Raw genomic sequence first — 25,766 nt, 5'->3', positions numbered from 1 at the left:
GATGTAAATATTACCATTAAAGTTCGAAATTAACTGAAAAGAACGAACATGGAATCTTGAAACATCTGCAACTCTACCTTGCATGAAAGAATCCTGGGCTTTTCACCATAAAACCCCATCATACACGTGAGCTTTTCTGGCAGAGGCCATGCTGGCTTTCCCTGGCCCAGGAGCGGGCACTCAACAAACACTGCATTGGACTCCATGTCATTCTGGACGACACACCACAGGCACCACTGATCTAGTCCAAACAAACCCTCCATATTAGAGGGGCAGACCAAGCATGGATTGGACTGTCTGAAAAAATGAGCTTGTGTAAGGCACAATTTCGTGTTCTCTGCCCCCTCACCTCCACTCACTAAATGAGAATATATGTCTGGATTTAGTCCCAGCTCAAATTGATTCACACGGCTATTTTATGTTACTTTAGTTCATAGTTTATTGAAAAAATATATAAGCATATATCCAGGCATAGCCCAAGATTTAGCAAGTGGGTTAATTTCATTCTGGGTTTTAGAAAATGATCTGTATAAACTCTGCTTTAAAATAGAAATCTAAACATGCGCCAGGACCAGATGATGATAGAAATCCATCTCTCTGGTCCCATCCTCTCAAAGCAGACTTTCCCACATCCCAAGTCTCCTTCCCCACCCCTCTTCTTCAAAACCTTTAAGCAGGTTCTAACAGGTTTCTTTTAATCTGAGCTGACGAATGGTTTGATTAAAGCAGCTCTAGTCAAATGGGTGTCTCCTAGTTGTGCAGCAGAAGGTTGGCTCAGAGGATGTTATGACAGAAGGGTGGGAAGACAAAGCAAATTCGCTCAAGGGCTTCACTGGCCTGCACCACTGTCCGTCCAGTTAAGACAAGGAAGCAAAACTGAGTTCTGAGAAGTGAGCTGAGTCCCAAGCAAAGCACGAACTCCAGAGGTGGTCCACATAAGACAGGCGAGATGTGAGAGGAACACAGAGAAAACTGGATCACAGCTCAACTGGCTTGCACAACCACTACCTGTGCGACCCAGGCAAGCCACTTACTCTGTGACTCACAGTGTCTTCATTTGTCTGAGGACGATGGTCACACTTGATAATACCAGCTCTTGCAGAGACACCTAAGTGTTATTTAAAAACACAGCAGCCTTCTGAAGGTGGATCCTCTTAAATCCTTTGGATCTGCTGAACTTCTTGATGGGTTTGCACCTGCCAGTGGAATAAGTCGCTAGAAAGAGCAGTGGCTCTGCACAATAATGAGGGTCATTTGTTGCCTGGGAGGCAGTGGGGGAAGGGATGAAAGGGAAGCTGAGAAAGGTGGAGAGGTGGTGGGGGGCTAGGGTGCTCAGAACAGCACAAAAGCCAATTCTTTTAAAATCCTCAGTGGTGAATGACCTGGGTCTTCTAGAAATGGGGAGATATATGAACATCTATATTGACTGATATATGAATATCAATTAGATGTATTCAGAGTAATCACTTTTCATATGTATGTGTATTCAATTTGAAGTTGTTTGCATTGTTATAACATAAACTTTCCTCCATCCACCCCCAAAAGTTTACTTTGTTTAGGTTTTGTTTTGGTTTTGAGCATAGAAGTTGAGGAAGGGGTAGTGAACGGCCCAGGGAAGGCAATGGGGGAGGAGACTGCATAAACCAGATGACATCAGTGAGAGCAGGGAGCCCAAACATCCCAGAGAACAGAGTCTCCAAAAAAGGGACAGAGGAGAAACGTGCAAGTCACTCATCTTGCGCCAGCTGACTAGCCCAGGATCGCGAGGCTTAGCGACAGCGTAACCATCTCCACTCAGCAAGCTCCCCTCCCACCAGCCACTGAGCCCTCACAGCCGCTGACCTCGCTCACTGCGCCTCCTCCAAGCACCACAAAGAAGGCAAGAGCTGGCTCTTTTGGTTCAGTCTTTATTTACAGCAAAGTACATAGTATGTGGTCATTTCCGTTAACTACTAACAATAAAGGCAGGGCAGCAGAAAGAAAAGGAGAAGAGCAAGCATCTGAAAGAAGGAAAAAAAGCCTAAGTCTTGCTTTAGCTACTCACCCTGTTCCTGAGGCAGGACCGGCTAGGCACTCATGCCTCTAAGGGCAGCAAGGAAGCTGACAGCCACATCAGGTACCTGGCCCAAGCAGGGCAGCAGAGGGCTCAGAGACAAAAGATCCAAGGGGACTCGGAGCTCCTGACTCCATGATGATCTTTCCAACCTCTCTCTCCCTTGTTTCATCTGACACCACGACTGTCTCCCCCACTCCACCCGAAGCACAGGTGAAGAGCAGGAATGGTAGGGAAGTCCAGTCGGCCCTTCCCAGAACAGCTCTGGAATGGCTGACAGGCAGCTGGGAGACTTCAGGGCAGAGGAAACTCTTTCCTGCAAGAGGCTACTCTTTCCCTCCAATGGCCTTGGGCGCTAGCAAAGGTCCAGGCTGCAAAGTCAAGGAAGCTGCACAAGGGCAGCAAAGCAGGTGATGCACAAACGAGCTGGGCTCCAGTCCCTCCTGCTTCCCAACAGCTCTGAGGAGCGTGCGAGCCTTCAGCCTGACCTAGTGGCCTAATGAAACTGGCAGCCCACCCTGGGCATGGAGACAAGTGTCCAATTCCGAGCCCAGGAGAGGCAGGAAGCCAGTGTACATACGACCGCCTAGCCGCCAAGGCCAGAGCGGGTTGTTGCAGGAACAACTGGTTCCGAAGGGTGAACTGGAGACCTTTCTCTCCCACCCTGCCCCAGACTGCTCTTCAGAGATCCTGTTGTCTAACCACCGCCTCTTCGAGGGCTCACCCTATCCACTCCAAATCAAAGGACACCTGGGGTCACAACACTTGCATCTTCCTTATACAGACTCCCACCTCTCTGTTCCTATTGGTCTCAGGCTGCCCCAAAAAAAAAGAAACCTGGGTCAGCAGAAGCCCCATTAGCGTGAAGGAGTGTGAGGCCAGGCCTTCCCATGACACAGCTTGGATGCTTGTGTCCTAAACACTTGGTCCACGGACAATACCTGGGCAGGAAGGGAGAAGCAAGTGCCGTTGGGTGGCTCTGAAGCCAAGGGATTCCCATACACACACAACCGACATTGCTCCAGTCTGCTCATCGGTGTCTCCTCCCTGGACAGCAGAGGACCCAGATGACTCGTGTCATGATTTCTGGCCTAATGATTTTTCCCCTGACTCTCCAATGGAATCAGAGAGCTCTGAAAATATCAAGTCCAGGATTTGTCATTTAGAAAGCTCAAGACCAGATACTTGTTGGCCAAATGCTGTGGTTGCCATAGAGGGGCAGAGCTTCCCAGCCCTTCGTTGCCTCAGGCGCAGTGTGTCACACAACCAGAGGAGTCATCAGCGCTGCCCAGTGAGCATGGCCCAGTGCCCCCACCCCAGCCACCAAGAATTGATGATGGTTCTACCAGGAGGCAGGGCAGCCCTAGAGTTGTTGCCCAGCTAGCACTGGGCTACTCAGCGACATTGGAGGCTTGGTCCCAACACCATAGGTAGATGAGGAAGCGGCTAAGTAAGTCAAGGCTCAGAGATGAGAAGAATCCATCTTCCAAGGCAGTGGGATACACAGCCAAGGCACTAAATGGTTTGGCACCTGGGAGCTTCAAGTAAAGTGGAGCGTGCTACCCACCGAAAGGCCGGGGCTCCCCCTACATGGGGATGGGCTTCTCCTGAGCACACACAGGCCCCACCAAGGCAAGAGGCCCTTGGATCCTCAGGATCCTAACCCAGGCCTGCCACCCACCCTTCATCTCAGAACCCTACAAGGCATGACTAGAAAGATAACAAATACTGATTCTGAAACACATACTCCAGAACTTATCCATCCCAATGAGTACCGGCCTTCAAAGGAGGCACCTCGGGAGCCTTCCCTTGATCCAACCAGGTGGTTGCTGCCATTGGGGGCTCCCTCCAGAGCCTGTAGCACAGTCTCCTGAATGTCTCAGGGGTGGCAAAGCTCTGATGGAGATCATGTCTGATTTTTTGAAACAGCAAAACAGAATTTAGAATCAACTTGAGACCAGAAAAGGGGAATCAAACGAGATGGTGCTGAGGTCTAAGGGGACAATTCAGGGTGACCAGAGAGTAATGGCATCAGATTTACCTGAATGGCTCCAACGGCCTATGAAAGCAAAGGAAGGAGAAGAGTTCCCCAAAATGTTCCAGGCAGTGGCAGCCACATGGAATAACTAAGGGCATAGCCTGCCAGGCACTGAGATGGTCAACATGGAAATGACAAGGCTCTGGCTCTTCTGCACTTAAAAGCTGAGGCTTTAGGACTTATAATCATACTTCCTTGATCTTGCTTGGTCCCCCCATTTCCTCTACCCCTCCACCAAGAATCTTGAGGAATCTGTACTTCTTGCAAAGAAGGAAATTTCCAACAAGAGGGAGCCCTCGGGAAAGTCGGAATTCTTCACCCCAAATGTTTTCAACCTAAGACTCCAACTATGACTTAAATACTCTCTTTCTTCTTCCCTGCTCTACATACCAAGCAGCCACCATATCAGGCAGCAGTATTGTAAGTAAGTAAATCAGGTTGCCTGTGATACTGCTAGTGACAATCGCTGCTGAAAGGTACACGCTACCCTCATCTTGCTGTAAACCACCACGCCTCGGTGAACAAAAGAGACTACTCCCTACACAGGCAGAGCTCTCTTCCCACCCTGTGAGGGGCTGCCAGCTGTCCTTCAGCCAGCAGAGGTCCTCAATCCAAGCCCAGGCTGCAAGGGGCCACTGTGCACTCCACAATCCAGGAAAGAGCCCAAGGGATCTGATCACTGACTTCCCTGGGAGGCAGGAGAAACCAGGGTTTCCTCCGACATCAACAGGCACGGTTCTATCCCTCCTTCCCCATTCTGTCAGGAAGCAACCCCATCAAGTCCCCATCAGGGAAGGAGAGAGAGGCAGCTCTGGCTTTTGGAGAGACTGAGAAGGGGGAGAGTAGGAAAGGAGTTAGGGAGCTCCCCAAGCAGCCAGAGGTCGGGCGCAGGCCAAGAAGAAAACGCAGAAGACTTGTTCTCCTCAGTGGGCCTCTTCCCTGAGTTTGATCTTTGAGTGGAGGTCTTGCCTAATTTCAACTCAGAAAAAAAGAAAAGAGTATCATCGACATATCATTGAGTTCTGCTCCAAGAAGGCGGCATCTGGTAGGGAAGACAACCAAAGGTCCCCAACTCTACTCCCCTCGAGTCCCATAGGTACTCAGAGCAATGAGACATGAGCCTCCCTCCTCACCCCCGTCTCCCACACAGACGCCTGAGCTGGCCCCACCTGGAACACAACAGGCAGTTTCCCCTTGGTGAGACTCCAGCTCCAGTCCCAAAACACTCAAGTACAGGTCCTCCTGCAAAATACTTATGGCAAACAGCTTTACAGTATTTGTACATTTACACAAAAATAGATCCTTTTATATATATATATGTATTTATAACTGGTTACACGTTGGATTCATAATTAGGCATCACCAGTAGTAGTTGGCACAGTTTGTCATTTAAGCTCAGGGTCAAGTTCTGTTTCATTCTGCCGCTCCAATGTACAAAAAAAAAAAAAAAAAAAAAAAAATCAAAGGCATTTCATCTCCATGGTCTTTTCTTAAATACAGCAATGTCATAGGAAACCATATGTACAGATGAACAGTGCCTCCTAACCCCTCCTCTTGTCTCTTGAAGATAGGGGCCAGGGTCCGAAGGAGACGGGGGTCAATGCGGCCGGCTGCTGGACTCTGAAGCCTGCCTCTTGCGTGAAGGGGTATAGCCGTTGAGATAGCCATTGGTCTGCCGTTTGGAGAGCCCTCCGTTCAGGATGTCCTGGATGTGCTGCACGATGAGGTTGATGGCCACTGTGGGGCAGAGACGAGCGGAGTGTTAGGGACGCACAGAGGGATGGGAGCACACGTGTAGGGCTGTGTGTCTATTTGCATGGAACGGCACACAGGAACCAGAAGCTAAAAACTCTTCCAGGTAACTGGCTCTGCCACTTGCAGGCAAGTCACTCCAACTCCCCAACCCTCCAATGTGGCTAATATGACCTCCCTCACAGGAGAGTTCTTAGAGTGCAACAGACAACGCCTGGGACACAGTAAACCCTTAATGAATGGGCTTCTTATCAGGAGATGATCAGAGTCACGACTGGATGAAAGCAATCAATCAAAATTCTGTAGACGTCAGGACCAGTCTTCATTCTGACACCATCAACTAGCTGTAAGACGCTTCCACTGGGCAACGTACCAGCTCCTCATCCCAAGTAGAGCGACCCCACAGAAAGCCTCTCCTCCAAAGATATTAAAAAGATGGGACTCTCTTTTCCTAGCATTAGAGATAAGTTATACACCTAAGGAAGTTATCAACATTAACATCACCAGACATGGGATAATCAGCAAGAGCTCTCTGAGGTGATGCACGAAGAACACAACGTCTCTTCCCTGGTACTCTCTAGATTGTATGAAATGAATCCAATCATGAGGACATGAAGACAAACCCGAGTTGAGGGCCGTTCTACAAAACAATGGGCCTGTACTCCTCAAAAATGTCAAAAGAGATTTTATCAATATTAAGTTTCCTGAATGTGATGATGGCACTGTGGATATGAATGAAAATGCCCTTATCTTTAAGAAATACAGAGTGAAATATTCATTGCTGTGATTAACTCCCAAATGACTCAGAAAAAAAATAAAAACTTTTTAAATGGAGAAAAACTGAAATAAATTATAAAGATTATATAAATTATAAATAATAAATTATATTTTATAATAAATTTATAAAGAATAATTTTAATAATGATTATTTTTTTAATTAATTAAAATAATTAATTTTAATCTAATAAATTATAAAGAAAACAGGGTCTTCTTACAGATCAAGCCTGCCTCACTATGCCTATGTCCAAAGATATTCCTACCTCCTGGACAAGCCAAAACAAATAAGTAAATGCACTAGTGGTAGCAACCACTCCCTTTAGGAAGGGCTACCTTGATGGCAAGTCATTCTAAATTAGATTAAGAAGGAAATCTGCTTTTACTAAAAAAATGGCCTCAGATACAAGGTGTCCAAGTGTCATCACTGGGAATGACAGTAGAAGATAGTCTACAGTCCTCTGATTTCTGCCAGAGAAGCACAAGTTCACATCTGCCCTCATATACATACATACATATTCACAGGGGCCTGTTCCCAAGGCCAGAAGTATAGGTAGAAATTCTTTTCTGGCTCATAATAGCAGCCTAGTGGGTCAGCACATCCATAGAGCCTTGACTGGTCACCACATCCTGCCCCGAAGTATGATTGACAAAGAGCAGAAGCAATGCCCCACAGGATGACACCCCACGAAGACTCACCTAGATTATCTGCACCTCTAGGAATTATCACATCAGCGTATTTCTTTGTCTGTGGAGAAAGATATTTACATTGCATTAAAGAGGAGTGCAGAGAGAAACTGGCCCAAGGCCCTCTCCCAGGGAATATGGGGAAAGGGCCAGCCTTCTCACTACCGATTCCAGAGGGCGGCAGCTTGAGGCTTCAAACGGAATATTTTTTATCCACTTTATCTAAATCATAATAAATCAGCTTTTTCTTGAGTTCTGATTATTGACGTTTAACATTGTGTCAGCTTACAACCTGCACAGAGAACATGGTCTTTGAAACCAAACACGTAATTGCCTCTTCCCCACTAGGAAAAATATGAATTAAAAAAACCCAGGGGCGGGCCTGTGGTTTAGCGGTTAAGTGCACGTGCTCCGTTACTGGCGGCCCGGGTTGGGATCCCGGGCGCGCACCGAAGCACCGCTTCTCCGGCCATGCTGAGGCCGCGTCCCACATACAGCAACTAGAAGGATGTGCAACTATGACATACAACTATCTACTGGGGCTTTGGGGAGAAAAAGGGAAAAGAAGGAGGACGATTGGCAATAGATGTTAGCTCAGGGCCGGTCTTCCTCAGCAAAAAGAGGAGGATTAGCATGGATGTTAGCTCAGGGCTGATCTTCAAAAAAAAGAAACAAAAAAAGAAAAACCCCAACTAAAAGGGGGAGCAGTTCACCTTGGACTTCTACACACAGTCTTTCTAGCACAAGCGTAAACCCGGAAAAAGTAATCCCCATTGATGACATTTTCATTGGCTCTGTTATTACATTATTGTTTTTTCTAAAGGCCATGATTAGACATAATCCTTTTTTTTTTTTAATTGTTTGAGATTTTGTGGACCATTTTACAAATAACTGTGTCCTGGTGTATAACCTAAGTTTAGGGTAGGACCACATGAACAACGCCTTCAGTACGTGGGCATCTTTACTCTGTGCAGCTTCCAAACAAGAACTGCTGAAACCCAAGTAAGTGTGTCAGGATCAAACCCAACTTGACCTAGGCAGACAGTTTATCAGGTCCAAGCTCCTGGCTCACACGGGAATGAGCTGATCTTCCCTGAGCAGAGTGGCTAGATGGTGGGAACAAGGAGAAACAACCCAGAAAATGTTTGTGCAGAATTCTGAGCTCTATTATAACTAAGTTAAACATCAGAAAATTGGTAGTTAACTCTAATGTATGTCCAATAATAAGTTTACTTTGTGTTCTTATTATTAAGTTAAAAAGAGCAGGAGAGGTCCTCAGATGGATGGACAGATGGATAGAATTTCACAGGTCCTGGCCCCCTCTGCCCTCTTCCCAGAAACCTAATCCTGTAACCCGATCCTCTCCAGGAGAATGAATAGGACATACTCAGGCTGACTCACAAAGTCCGCCAGTCCCCATCTGAAACAAAAGTCTGGTTTGACGCAAAACCTACTAACATACTTAAAGAAACAAAGGCGGTTTGGGATCTTAGTTTTCCAGGAGAGGAGAAAGAAAGAAGTTAATTATTAGGAGAAGCAGAGAAACTCCCACACTCGGCCTCACTCTACACCTCTTCTCAATGCCCTCACAGACTCCAGTCTCCCAAAAGATATCGCCCAAGACCAGGCTAACACCCCACCTCTCCTGCTGGGTCTCAGACCTGAATTATAAATCATGAGGGAGTTAGACCAATGGTTTTGCCAACCTGGAGAAGACACCTGACACAGGTGTAGGAGTCTCCTGAATTAAATACCTCTCCTTCCAAAACCACATCTTCCTCCACCACAACCCCACCACTCCACACCTCTTGTCCCTGGCTGCCTTCTCTCAACATTCACCTGTCTACCCTAGAAAGCTGAGGGGTTTCCTGGGCTGAGGGCTAATTCACTAAAAGCTGAGAATTTCCCCTGTCCCCAACCTTCCTTCTCTGAAAGCCACCTCACTAGAGAGTTCCCAGCTGCCACAGGGAGGACTAATGAGTCCGTGCCAGGATGGAAGTTAGGAAGCATATTCCAGCATGGCTCGATGCTTCCCAAATGGGAATTTATACAGGGGCCAAAGACAGGCTCAAAGCAGGGCTCAGGTGTAGTGGCAGAAGAGACTCAGAAGGGAATACCCTGTAGCTGAGCACTCCCTGCCCCAACACTCCAACCATCACAGACCTTCTGAAGATCCAAATGGTCCAGTCTATCCTTAGATATGATGCACCCTCAATAAAGGGTCTCACATCATGAGCCCAAAGCAAGAAGCATAGAGCTTGCTGGAAATTAGACAGCAGGATCCTAAAGGGCTACCCCGAAAAAGAGTGGCAGGACAGAGCTCCCAGAGCACACAGTGTTAGGACCCCAAGAGCCACAGGCTGTCCTTTCTTGAGACTTCAGGAGAGAGGGTTGCTCAGAGAGAGGAAAGAGATTCAAGCTGGGGAGCACCGTCAATTTGCATACCTTTATTTGTATGATTAAATTTTAAATGGTCAATTCAACAAAAAACAAACCAAGAACCCAACTCACTGGCAAGCAGAATTCCTCAAAGGCAGGCTTGACAAACGTAATGTACTGAGATAAAATCTGCTCAAGGTCCCTCCCTCTTTCGCTGATGTCCCTTAATACTAGAAGAGAAAGAAAAACAAGAATCAAGAAAATGGTGCATGAGCCAACACAGGTCCACCCTCCAAGAGGCAGACCAGGCTCACACAGGCTCCACAATGACTCTGCATGATTCACAAGCCGGATTCCTGAGAGACCTGGCCAAGAGCAGGTCAGCAGCAGCTTCGGGAAAAACAAATTACATTTTTATGTCTCACTACAGTCAAATTCGGCTACGACAAAATGCTCTCTGAGGCAAAAGGCTGTCCAGCCTAGGCCGACCGTCTTCGTGTTTCAAGCACCATGTGACCCAAATAAAATTTCATTGTGAACCAAAAAAAGCAGGACAGTTCTGGAGAGCTCCTAGCAGGAAGTGGACGGGGCCCAGAGAGGTGGTGGGGCTTCCTGCCAAAGGGGGCGGGTTGCCGGGAGACTTCCTCCTTTGCTCACCTCGGTCCTGTCCCCTTGCACGCACTTACCTTACCTGTGTGCATTCCAGTGACCTGCTTCTGATGTGCCACCCCATCACGCCCGGCTCCCACCCACACTCCAGCCCCTGTGGGGTGGAAGGCAGGCGGAGGGTCCGGCTGTGGTCAGCCATTCCTGCTGACCTCCAGAGGTTTGCGAATAGATAACCATTTAGGGAAAGACGAGAGAACCATGGTTTAGGAACCTGTGTGCTAGAGTTCTGAAGCAGCCCAGATTGACCCAAACTCAGCATCTTCTACCTTCTTCCTCTCGGGCATTGTTATTCAAGGACTTTCATCAAACACTGTTTTTAATAGAGTCTTTTGGGGGCCGGCCCTGTGGCTTAGCGGTTAAGTGCGCGCGCTCTGCTACTCCGACGCACCGCTTCTCCGGCCATGCTGAGGCCGCGTCCCACATACAGCAACTAGAAGGATGTGCAACTATCACTGGGGCTTTGGGGAAAAAAAAAAGGAGGAGGATTGGCAATAGATGTTAGCTCAGAGCCGGTCTTCCTCAGCAAAAAGAGGAGGATTAGCACGGATGTTAGCTCAGGGCTGATTTTCCTCAAAAAAAAAAAAAAAAGAATAGTCTTTTGTCAAAAAAATGGAAAAGGGTATAACCATGTAAGCAACTGGAGTACTGGTTCTACAACTGTACATGAACCTCCCTGAGCCTCAGTTTCCCCCAAACTCAGCAGTGAGTTTGGAAGGAGATTTGTTTTAAATCTTAGTGCCATGAGCTGTTAAATCTTTCACCCCATCCATCCATCTACAACCACTTGCGATGGCCCCTGGGCTCCTCTCGACCATTTCTCAGGATGCAGACTCAAGCGTGGGATGAAACGCACCGTAAACAAACATAGGGAACACCTATGAGTGAATTTCTGGAAAGCCATGCTTCTAAATAATTCCATGTTTATGTCCGCACATGGGTGCGCATGAACACACGGCGGGGGGTGGGGGGGGGCAGGAAAGAGGGCAAGTGTTGTGGTTCTGATCCAGGCTGGCACGACGTCTGTAAGATCAGATGACTAGGAAACTGTCAGGAAGACCACATTCCAGACAGTCAGATCCCAGTGCTACCACCACCTGACTTTTCTACCAGCTCCTCGACTTACAAGGGTTTCTCCCACACGAGCACTGGTAATAAAATGGTTGGTTGGTTCCTAATGCGTCAGGACTAGCCTCGGAATCCTTCCCACCCACCCACCCACCCAGACCAGCGGCGGAGCCTTCCCCAGCCAGGAAACAGTCTCTGTGGATATTTCGACACAGGGCCTACTCTGGCTGCCCCAGCAGCTCTGCCAGGGAGACTCGGCCAAGGAGGAGCCCGAAGAGCTGCCACGTGGCTCACCCTCGTAAGCCTCTGGCACACGGGGCTAACAAGCTCAACGCGGCCAAAACACACAGCACAGGGGCCTCCAGTTCTTCACACGTCTCCAGATAAAGTCCAAAGAAAAAAGGAAGCCAGACCAAAAGGCTATCAGAGCTGGGAAAAAACAAACACGCGCCTGCACTTAGACAGCTTTTACTTATAAGCCCTGCAAAAGCCTGGTGCCGGGCTTGTTTCGCAAGAATATGGCTTGCACACAACTGCTGACAGCTTTAGCATGGTAGGAACCTTCGTCCTTCCCCCAGCACGCACCTACATGTGCGCACGCTCCTTTCTCATAGCTCTCCACTGCCCTCAGCCCGGGCCTGCAGCTCCCTGCCATCTTGCAGACCTGATAGCTTTACCTGTTACGTCACTGGAGTGAGGACGGGCCAGGGAGAAAGCAGGTGGCACAGGTGAGTCACACTGAGGCTGCTCAGGAGCCCAAAAGTCACTTCTTTTTCCACCATCTGGAGCAATAGGGGCAAAACTGACCTGGATTTGAATCCTGAACCCATTAACCACGACCTCTGTGACCTCAGATGAGTTTCTTAACCTCTTTGAATCTCACTTTCCTTAACTGTAAAATAGAGGCAATAATAATACCTTTCCCATAAAGTTGTTCCTTAGGAATACAGAGAGATGTACATAAAAGTCTCTATTTAGCACTGCGGCGGGCACACGCGTTCAATAAACCTGAGCTTCTATGATGATTACGGTGACAACAGAACCTGAGGAAGCTTCAGGAGGGGGATAGCTCCTGATAGAGCAGACCATTGGGAGACCATTGGGAGGGCAGGAACCACGAACTCAGGGAAGCGTGTTGGACCCAGCTGAGAGCAGGGAGCCTGCAGAGCAGCTGGAAAGGTGGGGGTGGGAGCGCAGGAGGGGTCAGCAGGGCACAAACACATGGGAAGCCTGGAGGGAGACACAGGGAAGACAGGGAGGAGTCATCATCCTACAGTTTCCACCCTGGAAAAGGAAACAGGAAATGGGTCAGAATGTTGCCCAGACATCGGGAACGTGCAAAATCAAAAGGCATGGCCCGCCTCTGCTCCCCAAGAGGCTTCCATCGAGTTATCACCTTAAACAGACCGAGACCCCTCCTTGAGCCAAGGACAACACAGGGCCAGCCAGTGTACTGCGCTGAAACGCCCTGCTCCTCAGGCACAGTCAGGAAACGGGGCCAAGCCAAGGACTGCGTCAGAACAAGGTCTTGGCATAAACCGGAAACTCGAGAGACTCAAAACTGGCTCCCTCACCATCACTCTGACCCCAGCACATTTGCTGGGTCAGGATGGGCCCTTTCAGAGGAGGAGTGAAGGGCAGGAAACTACGAGTCTACCCACCTTCCCTGCTTGGCTTCCACTTCAGCCCTTCCAAATCCATCAGTGCTCCTTCTGGTCAGCTAAAGCCAAGACTATTTAGAAGGACCCCGAATAAATACAATTCCTCAATGGTTACGTCAATTCACTTTTAAAATCAGTTGAGGAAATGTGTTATTCTAGTAAAAGGACAGACTATCTCAAGACCCCAGCCTTAACTCCATGTGAACTGGGCACAGAGAATTATGGTGGGAGACAGCCTGGGTGTCAGCAGTCCTAGTCCCCCATCTCAGTTCTTCCCTGTCCCCAAATTCAAGGGTGGGTTAGGGTAAATAACACACATAGAGGGAAGGAGAAGGCAAGTACTGCTGAAAGGAAACCAATTCTCTAGAAGTACAAGGGGTCCCCAGGGGAAAGAGGTCTTTCCAAGGCTGCAGAACTCAAAGGCAGATCCCCTCTCCCACATGATGGTCAACTTGGAATGTGAGGGTCACATGCCCAGGAGGGTGTGACACACAGATGGGTAAAACCATGGGGCTAACTCCAGGAACGTTCTTATGCCCAACAGCTGCTCCTGACCAACCCATCTTCACCCTTACCATGCACCCTCCCATCCGACAAAGTACACGCCAGGCATGTTTCTTGTCCTATGTGGACGGAGAATTAATTTGTAGAGAGAGAACGTGGAAAAGTCCCACAAGTCCACCAGGAAAGTGACTCTCCAGTGGGTGACATGAAAAGACAGCAGATCTGAAAGAAGAAAGCAGCAAGGAGCATCAGGGCAGGCAGGGGCTATAGAACTGACCCTAAGAAACCCGCAGAGAGGACTACCATCACCTCAAGTCTTTCCCCCATTTCACATAAGGATCCCAGTACAAGAAAGGGAGAGAGAATTTTCTGTTTAATCTACACTATGATTATCTGTTTGATTTAGAGGCCAAGATTCATTTGATTGCCAAGGACATTGCCACTACACAATTTTGGTTCTAATTTCTCTTGCAATGCCTTGCACTCCCTCCTCCTCAAGCATAACTGCATCCCCTGGGACCTTAGTATCACCTGCTGGACTAACGATGGCACAGCCCAATGTCACCAGCTCCTGAAGATGTGACCACTCAAGAGGTTCTCACCAGCCCTGAAGGAAACTCAGGAAAACAGAACAGGGGCCGGCCCCGTGGCGTAGAGGTTAAGTGCGCACGCTCCGCTGCTGGCGGCCTGGGTTCGGATCCCGAGCGCGCACCAGTGCACCGCTTGTCAGGCCATGCTGTGGTGGCATCCTACATAAGTGGAGGAAGATGGGCACAGATGGTAGCCCAGGGCCAGTCTTCCTCAGCAAAAAAATAAAAAGAGGAGGATTCGCATGGATGTTAGCTCAGGGCTGATCTTCCTCACAAAAAAAACAAAACAAAACAAAAACAGAACAACATCTTACCACCTCGGGTGAAGCAGATTTCTGATCTACCACATTGATATGTATTGACTAATGCACTGCCAGGCATTTACGTGCATCACCTCTAATCACCACAACTACCCCAGGACTACTAATCATTAGATGATTAACCAATAGAAAACTGAAGTACAAAGAGGTTAAAACATAATTTACCCCAAATCACACATCTACCAAATGGTGGAACCAGGATTAAGTCCAGTTCATGTGACTCCAACTTTTTTCCCGCAATGCGTCATGCTGCCTCCCTAATTTGCCAAGCTATTATGGACATGGAGCAGATCAACCAAGGCAGGACCTGGGTTTGTGGATTCAGGTGATAAACCAGGTCCTGGAGCAGATGCATGAGGGATTGTCAGGCTCAGTTATCTCAATTATCTATCAAAAACGACCACGCAAGTCTCAACTGGCCAGAGTCACACCCTAAAAAACAGGCCTGTCTCCCTCATATTACCCATAAAGAAACCCAAGCCTGCGAGGTCACAAGAGCCCCTAAAGTCACAAAGCTGGCTGAAGGTTCTGCTGGGACTAGAATACAGGCTTCTCACTCTCCTTCTTTTTTTCGTCACAGAGTCCTACCTCTCCCCCACTCACCTGGGAGCTGAAATGTAGCTCCATCTTACTAATAAAGTGTGGATCCTGTTACTACTTGGGAGTGCAAAACCCAGGGACTTGTTTCTCCATATTCTGCTGGTTCCATTTATAGTTCCTGCAATGAGAGTACTGAATTGGATAAACTACAAATTTGTTTCATGAACCGAGAAGAGAAAATTTCACAGACTGAGACTGGAGCTTACAAAATTTGAATTTGCCAATGATTTGCTCTGTGACCAGGAGCTAGCCTTGTCATTTCCTGTGTCTCGCTTCTCGTTCGCATAATGGACACTCAGAGCCTTAGTCACCTTCCACTCCTCTCTTCGGTCACCGCCACCCCACTGCCTTTGCTGGGTCCTGTCAGTTCTAACTCTGTGGGTATCTTTCTCATCTCTCCTCATCTCTCCATCCTCCTCCCACCATCTACGGATGACAGCTCTACCTGTAGTCCAGATCAGCAAAACAGTCCCCCTGGCTGCAGTCTTCACTTATATTTCCCCAGTCAGAATAATCTTCCAAAAGAGATCTGAGGCCGCGTCATTGCCCTGCTCAAAAGCCCTCAGTAGGAACCAAATTGGAAGCTTCAGTCCCCACAACCTGCCCCAAGCTACTTTCTCGTGTCTCTTCATATAGCCCTCTGTGAACTCCAGCCACCTGCCTGTCAGAACAAGCCATGTGTGTCTATATTTGCACCATGTACCTTCTTGGGTTGCCTACACCATCACCCGACCACATCCAAGACCTACCCCTCTTTCTCCTGAAGACTCCCGATCGCTCTAGGGCAAACAAGCTCTCTGTTCAGTGTCCTACAGAGCTGAATTCACAAGCTCAGCTCCCCAACCCACAAGCAGTCCTGTGTCTTCAGTACACAGGCACGAGGGTCTCACACAGGCCCATGCTCAGTAAGGCCTGCAGAGGGAACCACCGACTTTGCTCTGGAGCTAACTGAACAGAGTGACACAACCTCCATAGAGCTTTCTGGAAAATGAAGGGCTAGAGAAGCAGGCTGGTAGGATGAGGTGCCCAGCACTGCAGGCACAGGGTGTTCCTGCCCACAGATGTCCTACGGTTGTTCTTGTCTTGACTGCGGTGCCTGGGAAAATCAGAAGGAACTGAGCATTTAATCAAACCTTTTTCCAGCAAAACCGTAATGTAAACTTCTTATTTCATCTCCGTGATCTCACAAGTCTTGTGTTATCCAAAACAGTAAGTGACTAACCCCTTCTCAAACATCACCAAACATTTGGGCAGCAGTACACCCTGGGGCTGAACTGACGCAGCTGGGCTGGGCCACGTGGCCACAAGGCCACCTCAGGGAAAGCACAGGCTTCAGACTCAGGGAGGGCAGGGAGCTGTGGCAGGCCACCAACAGGGCCACCGAAGGCTTTGAGAACGCACCTCTGCGGGAAAGCCGAGTGTCTGCATCTGTGTCCACAAAAAGCTTCATCTGGAACAGGTCCCGCACCTCCTGGGAGTAGAAGGCCAGGATCCCTTCAAAGAGCACCACGTCCGCGGGGTACACAGTGACCGTCTCCTCCTTCCTGCAAAGCACAGAGCAGATGACGGGCCCAGCCAGGCAGGGTGAGAGAGGGAGAAGGAGAACAGAAGCAAGAGCACGCTGGGGGCTTGGGGTCCTTCCCCCTCAGACCTAGGGTGGGGCTGCAAGGGTTTAGCTAACACAGCCTTATAGAGCCCTCAGACCACCACCAAAGACCCAAAAAAGGGCGATCACGGCTGGGGCAAAGGTCTCCATTGACCAGTTCTTCTGGGCTTTTGCCATAAAGCAGAAACAAAGGGCAGACATCCTTCTCCTTGGGAGAAAAAACCAGCTGTTGAATGAAGAATAAAGACAGACAAAAACAGATGTGCTTTTTTTTTCTCTGAAGGCGTCTCTAGGAATGCTCTCAGGCCTGGCATTTATGGAACCTAACACTCTGAACTTTCAAAAACAGAAACTCACAGTTTTCTCCCAACAACCCCACTCCCTCCTCCTCCAATCCTGAGGCAGCTGGAAGGAGGGAGGAAGGGACAGAGGGAAAAAAGAAAGCTCAGAAAAGAGGATGGAGAGGAGAAAACTTCTACGTGGAAGTAAAGACTCCCGAAGTCTGTGTGGTCTGGCTCCGCCACAGGCCAGCTTTGTGGCCAGGGGTCAGTCCCCGAGTTCCCTAGAGCTCCTCTTCCTTATCAACAAAGCAAGCACACACATTACCTCATCCATCTATCCCACAGGGGTGGGAAGCCCAAGGCAGATACTAATGAAACATGACTTTTCAAAAGCCAGGGGGGTGAAACATTGCTAAATGGATAAATGGGGCCTGCTGGATCCAGCTCGCCTCGCCTCAACTTTCATTGTATTCTTATCCTTTGAATCTGTCCTAAAACTACCTTGCACGTCACCTACTGACTCTTGCTCAAAATTCACCGAAAGGGAAGCAATGAGTACCACTGCAAGGTTCACTACTCACCCCGACTAGTGGACCAGCAAATGTCTGTGAATAAAACAAAATAAAACAACTTTTTTTAAAGTCTTAAGACAATAGGTTTATCTGCGCAAACACAGGGAGGTCAGAAGCAGCCGCCAACTAAAGAGGATGACACTCGAACTTCCCTCCCATAAACTCTCAGATTCCTTCTTAGCTCAGACCCTTGGGTTTCTGCCTAAATTCTAAGGCAGGCACTGCTGGAAAAGCTACTAAGGAGGCAAAATATGCAGCAGAAAAGGACCAGGTTCGTAAGATTAGGAGACTCTCTAGAACAATGGTGTAAGTCCAGATGTACACAGAATCATCTGGGGAGCTTTGAAAAAATATTTATACCTGGACGCCATCCCCCTGGGGCTCAGATTTCATTAGTCTGGGGTGGAGCCAGAGCAATGATATTTTTAGAAAGCTCCCCAGGTATTTCTAATGTGTAGCCAGGGCTGAGGAGCACCAGTTTAGAGGAATGTCAGCTACCAGGAATCAGGCTGCCCACTGTGGTTCAGGATAAGGAAGCAAACTGGGCAGAGTCCAGAAGGGAAATGGATAGGGAAATGGATCAATGAGTGAGTGAAATAAAGCGACTCCAGGCAACCGCCCTGGGCCAAGGAGAGGATGAGAAAGGCTTTGCTGGAAAGCAAAGAAAACATGTGTCTGGGATTCCCAGGCTGCCATGTAAAAAACACACTAACGGAGAGCACAAGGACCATGCTGGGTTTACATATACTGACGCTCCCTCAAGTGTTGATCAGGATGCCTAACTGATCAACACTAGAAAGGAATAGGTGGTTTTCCAACTCAACAGACACGCCTCTCCAATCCTGGGAAAGTAAGGAGAACACAACTGCTTGCTTTGTGGTTCGTGCCCAAAGAAGTTGGAATCGATCATGTCCCAAGTCCACACATAGGTCTGGGTGGAAGAAACTTTCAAAACAGCTCAGAGCTAAAAATATTTATTGAGCAACTACTAGCCCAGCATGTGAGAGGAGCCACCGGTGCAATATTCAGCTTAAGAGTTTAGAGCGTGGCTGGGAAGTCCACATACGAAACCCAAACTATCAGAGAAGTCCAACCTTCTCATTTCACTTATGAGGAAGGGAAAGACCAGAGAAGGGTATTTACAGCAGATATGTGTCTTCTCTGTCTTAGTTCAACATTTGTTTGTATGTCACCACGAAAGGCCCATGGGTTGGGCAGGATCTGTTAACCCTGAAGAGCTGGGTCCCTAATGAGTGCCCCTTGAGAGTTAGGGGTATTGCTGGTGCGGGGGTGGTGGGGGCAGGAAAATTTTCACAGAAGAGATGGGTTGTGGACCACTGAAGAACAGAGTTTTAAAATGTAAGGTATGAAAGGAATCAGGAGAAAAAAGTGAAACATGTCTGGATGGGAATTCTGCTGGGGTTTCTTTGGTTAATACATGAACTTGATGGAGGTGGTGCAGCACAAGGCACTCATCTTCTCCTCCATCCCTCAACTCTACGCTGGTCAGGTCCTGACTCCTGCCAACTACCCTCATGTCCACTGCCTTACTTCAGGCCCTTATTGGTCTCTCATCTGGGCTACTCCAAGGGCTTCACAAATAGCATTGCAGATCCTTTCTTCCTGTCACCAGAATGACCCTTCCAATCCTACACAGCAGCCATTGTGGCTCCCTACTGCCAACACATCTGCACTCCTGGCCTTGGCGTCCATAGCCCCTCCTGATCTGAGGCCTGCCTAACTCCCAGCTTCCTTCTTCTCCTGCGGCTCTCCCCACACACCAGTCCCATCCCTCCACACCCACCCAACTGCAATTCCCTACCAAGCTTGTCCCTAAAATGCCTCCCTACCCATTACCTTGGAAATCTCTTTCCTCAACAACTTCTTATGTTTTCCAATATACAGCTTAAGTATCCCCTCCTCTATGCCACCTACTCTAAATACCGCAGCCCTGCCTCCCTCCCTTACACTCCACCACAGGCCCTTACCTTCGTTGTCATGCTGCATTTTAATTCTGTAGCAGTGCCCCGCCTTGGACCTGAGAGGTAGTGGGCTAGACTGTCTCTTGTCAACTTGACATTACCACCACTCCCTGCACAGGCTAGAAACTACAATTCCCAGAATCCCTTTCCCCACAGGTTCCTAGGTTACTTTGCCAATGAGAGACTTAGAAGATGAAGTGAAACAAAATCCGTAATTTTTAGATCATAATAGCCAGCAAGGAAACTTTGCAGACACTCCACAAGTTCCCACCTCGAGGCTGTGGGCTCAGATGCGGCAGCTTCTTGGACTTGCCATGAACCCTGGCTTCTTCTCCACTGCCTCAGGCTGAGTCGGTGGGGACTATTTTCTCTGATTCTCTGGCTGCAGCCTCCCAGATCTTCACCCTCCCAGCCCCTTCATCATTCATGTTAGCTCCAATTTCTACACTAAACCTCTTTATTCCTGCACGGTCTGTAGTGGTTTGATGCTGGAGGAGGATCTTGAACTTTGAATCTCCATCACAGTAGACTCTGGTCCATAATAGGAAGTGCTCCAGAAGATACTGGTGAGGGATGAAGGTGAGTACCAAAGCAGCCTGGCTTTCCATCTCAGTGTGCTCTTTCTCTTGTTCCTCCTCTAACCAAATCTCTGCCACACCCTCAAATTCTGGCTTGTGAGACAGGCATAGAACGTGTGAGGTTTACTGCATTAGAGGCTGCCTGAGATGTGTACTAAAGGAACACACAGGGAGATAAAGATTGGGCTTTTGATTATAGAAACATTTGGTAGCAAAAGATGTAAGAGACCTAATTTCTCATTTAAAAAAAAAAAAAAAAAAAACCCAACTCAAGAGAGAATGGAATCCAGGAAGGAAGAATGAAAAGCAGATGGGAGAAACTTTCAAAACAGCCCATGGCTAAAAACAACATTTATTGAGCAATTACTAGTCCAGACTATGGAAGGATCTACACGTGGTACAAGATACTATTTAAGAGTTTTGAGTCGGCCTGGGAAGTCCCAAAGACAACAGAATGAGCAGAGAGCTCTGCACAGCTCTGAAGGAGCGTGGGGTCCGGCCAGCAGGAGTGAAGTCCTCCAGGAGGCCCTTCCCACCACTCAGAGGGCAGGGAGATGAGATTGAAGTCAAGGCAATCCTCTATTCCTCATCAGGAGCGTGAAAACAGATAAATGGAAAGGACTGGTCTGATGTGGTTGAGGAACTCTCTGGAGGGTTTAGTCTTTGGTCTCTGGCAACCTCAGTGCCCTTACTCTCTCCACACAGTCCAATCCCAAGTAAACCAAGAGAGCAGAAAGAATAGTTCTTTGTTCTTCTTCCTGCCCTTCCTCTGCCCCACCCCCTTATATCTTATTCCAGGAACAACAGTTCGGGGATGTGGATCAGGACAAATGTCCCTGACTTGAGCCCAAATTCATGAACCCATCCTTCAGTGTTAACGGAAGGTGATGACCGGACTGTTCCAGGAAGCACCTGGATAAACTCTCTAACCCGTGCACACCCATGGCACACGCCACTGCCACTGCCCCCTCACAGACAGGCTGCAGCGGGCAGCGGACAGTGGGAGGACAGAGGCCTGGTGCTCGAGAAATGGGGATGCTCTGGGGAGCAACAGGTAGCAATCCCCAGCCCAGAGCAGCTCACTTACCGGGAATGGGAGACAAAGTCATACACGGGAATCTGGACTGTTTTCCCTTCGGTGATTTCTTTGAGTGTTTTGAAGATGAGTTCATTGTCAAAGGCATCTGAAGGAAAGCAAACTTAAAATGTTTCTTAATTTTAAAATGATTTCTCCTATAATCATGCACAGGACATCCCTACAAACCTGTGTTTCACATATGTATATCACACCCTAGAGAAGCATATCCCCCCCTCAAAAGCCAGATTTCTACCCAAAGCAGAATGCAAACTCTGTGTCTCAAAACAGAATGTATGAATGAGTTCTGAGAAGTGGATTTCTTTTTTCTCCCTTGATAATGCATCCCTGGCCTCAGACACCTCTCTCCTCCCTCTCAATTCAGCTGCTGTCCTGGGAATTGGCATGTTAACCTGGAAAGCATGCTCACGACGAGGGGAGTGCAGCAGGCACCACGCCAACAAGTTTTGATTGCAACAATGATAAGCAACTCAAACCAGCTAAAGGGGCAGTGTGCTGATCTGGGACTGTCAGGGCAAAAGTCATTCAGATAGCCATCCTGGACCATCCATCTCCGTTTCTGCTGGTCAGTGAGTTTCACACACACGCTATGTGCGTGCACATGCAGGGTGGTGGGGGAGGTTGTGACACAGGCTGCTTCAGATCAGAGGAGGCAGAAGAACCAGCTGTGTATGTTCTATCCTGTGTCTGGCCCATCTTGAGTAACAGGCTCATACAGAGTCACCCTTGTTCAGACACAGATTCGATCAGTATTTAAGGAGCCAAGCACTACATGATGTGTTGCAAAATTCCTTCATATAAGCCCCACCATACCCTGTAGGTACCTATTAGTCCTGTTTTATAAATGGGAAACAGACTCAGAGAGGTTAAGCAACTTCCTCAATCCACAAACACACATACTCCTTCAATTCCCCAACTTACCCGGGTGATCAAAATTGAACTGGCCCTTCAGGGCTTTGGCCTTCTGCTCTGAAGTGAGGACACGGTAGAAGCTATCCTGGCTCAGGATGACCACTTGTTTCTGGCGATAGTCCACCTCATTCTGTCCAAGGAGCTGCACAATCTTAGCACAAACGGAAGACTGTAAGGAAAGAAGAGAACACCAAGGAATACAGGGAAGTCCAGAGTCACCAGGCTGATGCACAAGCCCTAAGGAACAGCTTTTAGAAGGAAGAACCCAAAGGCTACCATCTTGTATGATGGATCAGAAGGATACGCCTGCTGAGAAGGAGGTCTGGGTGTCCCAAAGTCTCTTCTTCCCCTTCCCTAACACAACTTATTACTCTCAGGTATCCGCAGGGAAGGCAGGGGAAAAGAGGGCAGTAATTTCTACCTCCTCTTCCATAAATCCTTTCCCAAAGCCACTAATAAAAGATTACACTAATTTATTCTTCCCTGCTTGTGCCCTGGCATAGATATACAAAAAGGGCAGCAGGAAGTGGAAAGAGGGCACATTGATGATGTAGATAGGCCAAAGGGCCTCTGGGTCATGAAGTGACTGGGCATCCATGGGACATCTCTCAGCCCCTGCACATCTCTTTGTGTCAACAGAGTCAAAAACCACAGCAGAGAGCTCAGCTAGTTAGTAGTAAGGCCAAGGTCGTGGCTTTCATGCTACTTCTGTTGGTTTCTTTTGCTCTAGTCCATGGCCGTGGACTTCTTCACCCTCACAGTAAACCACGTGGCCTTTTCACAGATGTGTGTCACCACTTACGGAGCTGGAGTGATGCAGAACACAAGCAGCGTCATTACCTAAATTAACTAGTGGTATCCCAACAAAGAGTGGGGATGCCAGTTCCACAGGAACTCAAACCCACACGCTTCATGTTGTGTTGCTAGTAACACACCTATCTACCTCTTTTTATCTCCAATAACACACACTCTTTGTATCTCCAATAACACACACTCTTTGTATCTCAAATAACACACACTCTTTGTAAAGGAAAAGTATAAAAACACAGGCACTCAGGGGCAGGCCCGTGGCTTAGTGGTTAAGTGCGCGCACTCTGCTACTGGAGGCCCAGGTCCGGATCCCGGGCGTGCACTGATGCACTGCTTGTCAGGCCATGCTGAGGCGGTGTCTCACATACAGCAACTAGAAGGATGTGCAACTATGACATACAATTATCTACTGGGGCTTTGGGGAGAAAAAGGGAAAAAAAGGAGGAGGATTGGCAACAGATGTTGGCTCAGGGCGGGTCTTCCTCACAAAAAAAAAATAACTAAAAATTTAAAAAATAAATAAAAACACAGGCACTCAAAAGCATGAGATAGTGAAGGATTGTCATTACCAAATAACTCATTTCTTTTTTTTTTCACTTGATACAAAGATTAGTTAAAAAGAAGAATGTCTACATTACAAAACCTCTAGAAGCTATAACCCAAGCCTCCTTTATGGAACTGGTTGACCTAATTACAAGAGATGAAAAAATTAGCATAGTTAGAGGTTACTCGGGCTCAGTCTTAGGAGCCTTAGTATAAAACTTATTTTACCAACTGACTTTAACAGCAAAAACCAGGAAACTTTTAAAAGTTACAATTCTTAGAAACCCATGTATTTGATTTGTCCAAGCATAAGGAAGACTGGCCATTCCTGTCGCATTAGTCAATGCAAATTAAACTATTTTGCACAATACGTTCTGTTGTACAAGTTGTGACACACAATCAAATAAGGATCTTTGGAGGAACAATACTTTGACTCAGTTGTTGATTATTTGAAAACTATTTTACTTTTATGACATTTTTTGCATATTAACAGAGAAAAGCATTTAAAACTACTTAGGATTTTTGAAACAGCAGATATGTCACCAAAAGAAAAAATCATAGGAAGATGAAACTCATGTCTTAAACTAGATTCAAAAATGAAAGTAATACAAGAGAATCAAGGGCTCTATACAATTACAGTCATGCACCACATAATGACCTTTCGGTCAATGACAATGATCCCATAAGATTAGTACCATACAGCCTAGGTATGTAGTAGGCTATACCATCTAGGTCTGTGTAAGTACACTCTATGGTGTTCGCACAACAACGAAATCTCCTAACAACACATTTCTCAGAACGATAGTATCCTCAATGTTAAGCAACACACGAGTGCATAAACTATACGTTTTTAAAGATGTGTAGGCCCATAATTTCCTTTTCTTAATTTCTATCTACTTCTTATATCCTAAGGGTATAGGAGGGTAAAGTTTATACCTATAGCCTTTACCAGTAGATAGAATTTTTTCTAGAAGTCCAAAGAACAAAAATGAAAAGAGGGATTTATGGAGCCAGATATATAAAATGTATCTGGTTATTCAAATCATGGAATTTTTTATTTATAGTTAAAACCTACTAAATGTTTTTTTTATTATGAATAGTAATCCCACCACTGCCCCCATAAAAAGCATATAAAGAGGTTGTACTACTTAATTTTGCATTAAATAATCATTTTCCTTAACCCAGGCACAACTGAGGACAGAACCTATACAATGGCCAATAAAATTGGGTTAATGAGCAGACAATAGGTGCAATTCTAGAAAGTTAGTGCTTATCACAACTCTCTTTATCAAGGGTAAAGTCAGGTTGTCTTGTTGGTCCACAGCTGCCATGTCTCGGTCCCATGTTTTCAAGGACCTGGTTGATGATTCTTCTTTCCACAGACGCAGCATCCCCAAATACTAACATCTTCACTGATTATTTATCAGGTGTCAGGTCCTAGGCCAAGTGCTCCATTACAGCCACCCTTAGAAGTCACAAGAGCTATCCTTTACAGATATGGAAACCGAATTACACGACTCGCCTACAATCATACAATCCTGGTTCCTTTTTTCCTCAACCTAAAGGCAATAAGAAGTTTCGAGATAGAAGAAACCCTTTATCACTCAGGAAACAAACTTCGCTGCGCGAACAAGCAAAGAAACACTTGCCTCTAGTGTTATTGATCTAATATTTTCTTCTTCCCCACACTTGTTAAAAATGGGCCCCCCCAAAAATCGAGATAACTGTTGAATCAGGACAACAGGTACATGGGAGTTCATTATACTATTCTCTCTACTGGTGTGTAGGTTTGAATTTTCACACAATCAGGAGGAAGGAGCCCTACAGAGGCTTCACGCTGCCGTGAATGAATGGTTTTTTTTCTTACTTAATGCCCTCCTTTTATGTCTCCTTCACTTTAATTTCCCTTTTCCCTAATCCTGCGCTCTTTAAAAGAATGAAATGGAGCTGTGTAGTGTGTTGTTCCCTTACGAAAGGAAATAATTCATTAATGATGAGGGTTCGACAAGGCAGGCAATCATGAGGTTATAGAATACGAAAAATGGGAGAGGGTGAGATTGCTATGGTGGGCTAAGACTTAAAAAAACTATGGTCACAAAAAGACAAACTGTATGATCCCACTTATGTGAGGTTCCTAGAGTAGTCAAATTCATAGAAACAAAGTCAAATGGAGGTTGCCAAGGGCTGGAAGGAGGAGGAAATGGGGAATTGTTTAATGGATGTAGTCTCAGTTTTACATGAGGAAAAAGTTCTGGAGATTGGTTGCCCAAAAGTGTGGATATACTTAACACTAC

The 25,766-nt window shown here is 47.2% G+C and overlaps 1 protein-coding gene across 1 annotated transcript in view; it reads right to left on the bottom strand.

Annotated features, from left to right (window-relative positions):
- Nucleotides 1-1,891: 1,891 nt before the first annotated feature.
- The window catches only part of UCK2 (uridine-cytidine kinase 2), a 76,287-nt gene continuing 52,412 nt past the window's right edge, over nucleotides 1,892-25,766 (bottom strand). The window contains exons 2-7 of the mRNA XM_058539724.1: nucleotides 22,129-22,288; nucleotides 21,199-21,295; nucleotides 16,494-16,636; nucleotides 9,816-9,913; nucleotides 7,317-7,365; nucleotides 1,892-5,828 (exon numbers count right to left, since the gene is read on the bottom strand). Coding sequence (XP_058395707.1) covers nucleotides 5,689-5,828; nucleotides 7,317-7,365; nucleotides 9,816-9,913; nucleotides 16,494-16,636; nucleotides 21,199-21,295; nucleotides 22,129-22,288 — 687 coding nt within the window. The 3' untranslated portion in view covers nucleotides 1,892-5,688. The remainder of the gene's footprint in view (nucleotides 5,829-7,316; nucleotides 7,366-9,815; nucleotides 9,914-16,493; nucleotides 16,637-21,198; nucleotides 21,296-22,128; nucleotides 22,289-25,766) is intronic.

The sequence above is a fragment of the Diceros bicornis genome, chromosome 4 (assembly GCF_020826845.1).
Source record: "Diceros bicornis minor isolate mBicDic1 chromosome 4, mDicBic1.mat.cur, whole genome shotgun sequence".
Classification (NCBI taxonomy): Eukaryota; Metazoa; Chordata; class Mammalia; order Perissodactyla; family Rhinocerotidae; genus Diceros; species Diceros bicornis.
This window is presented reverse-complemented; position numbering and strand designations above follow the sequence as displayed.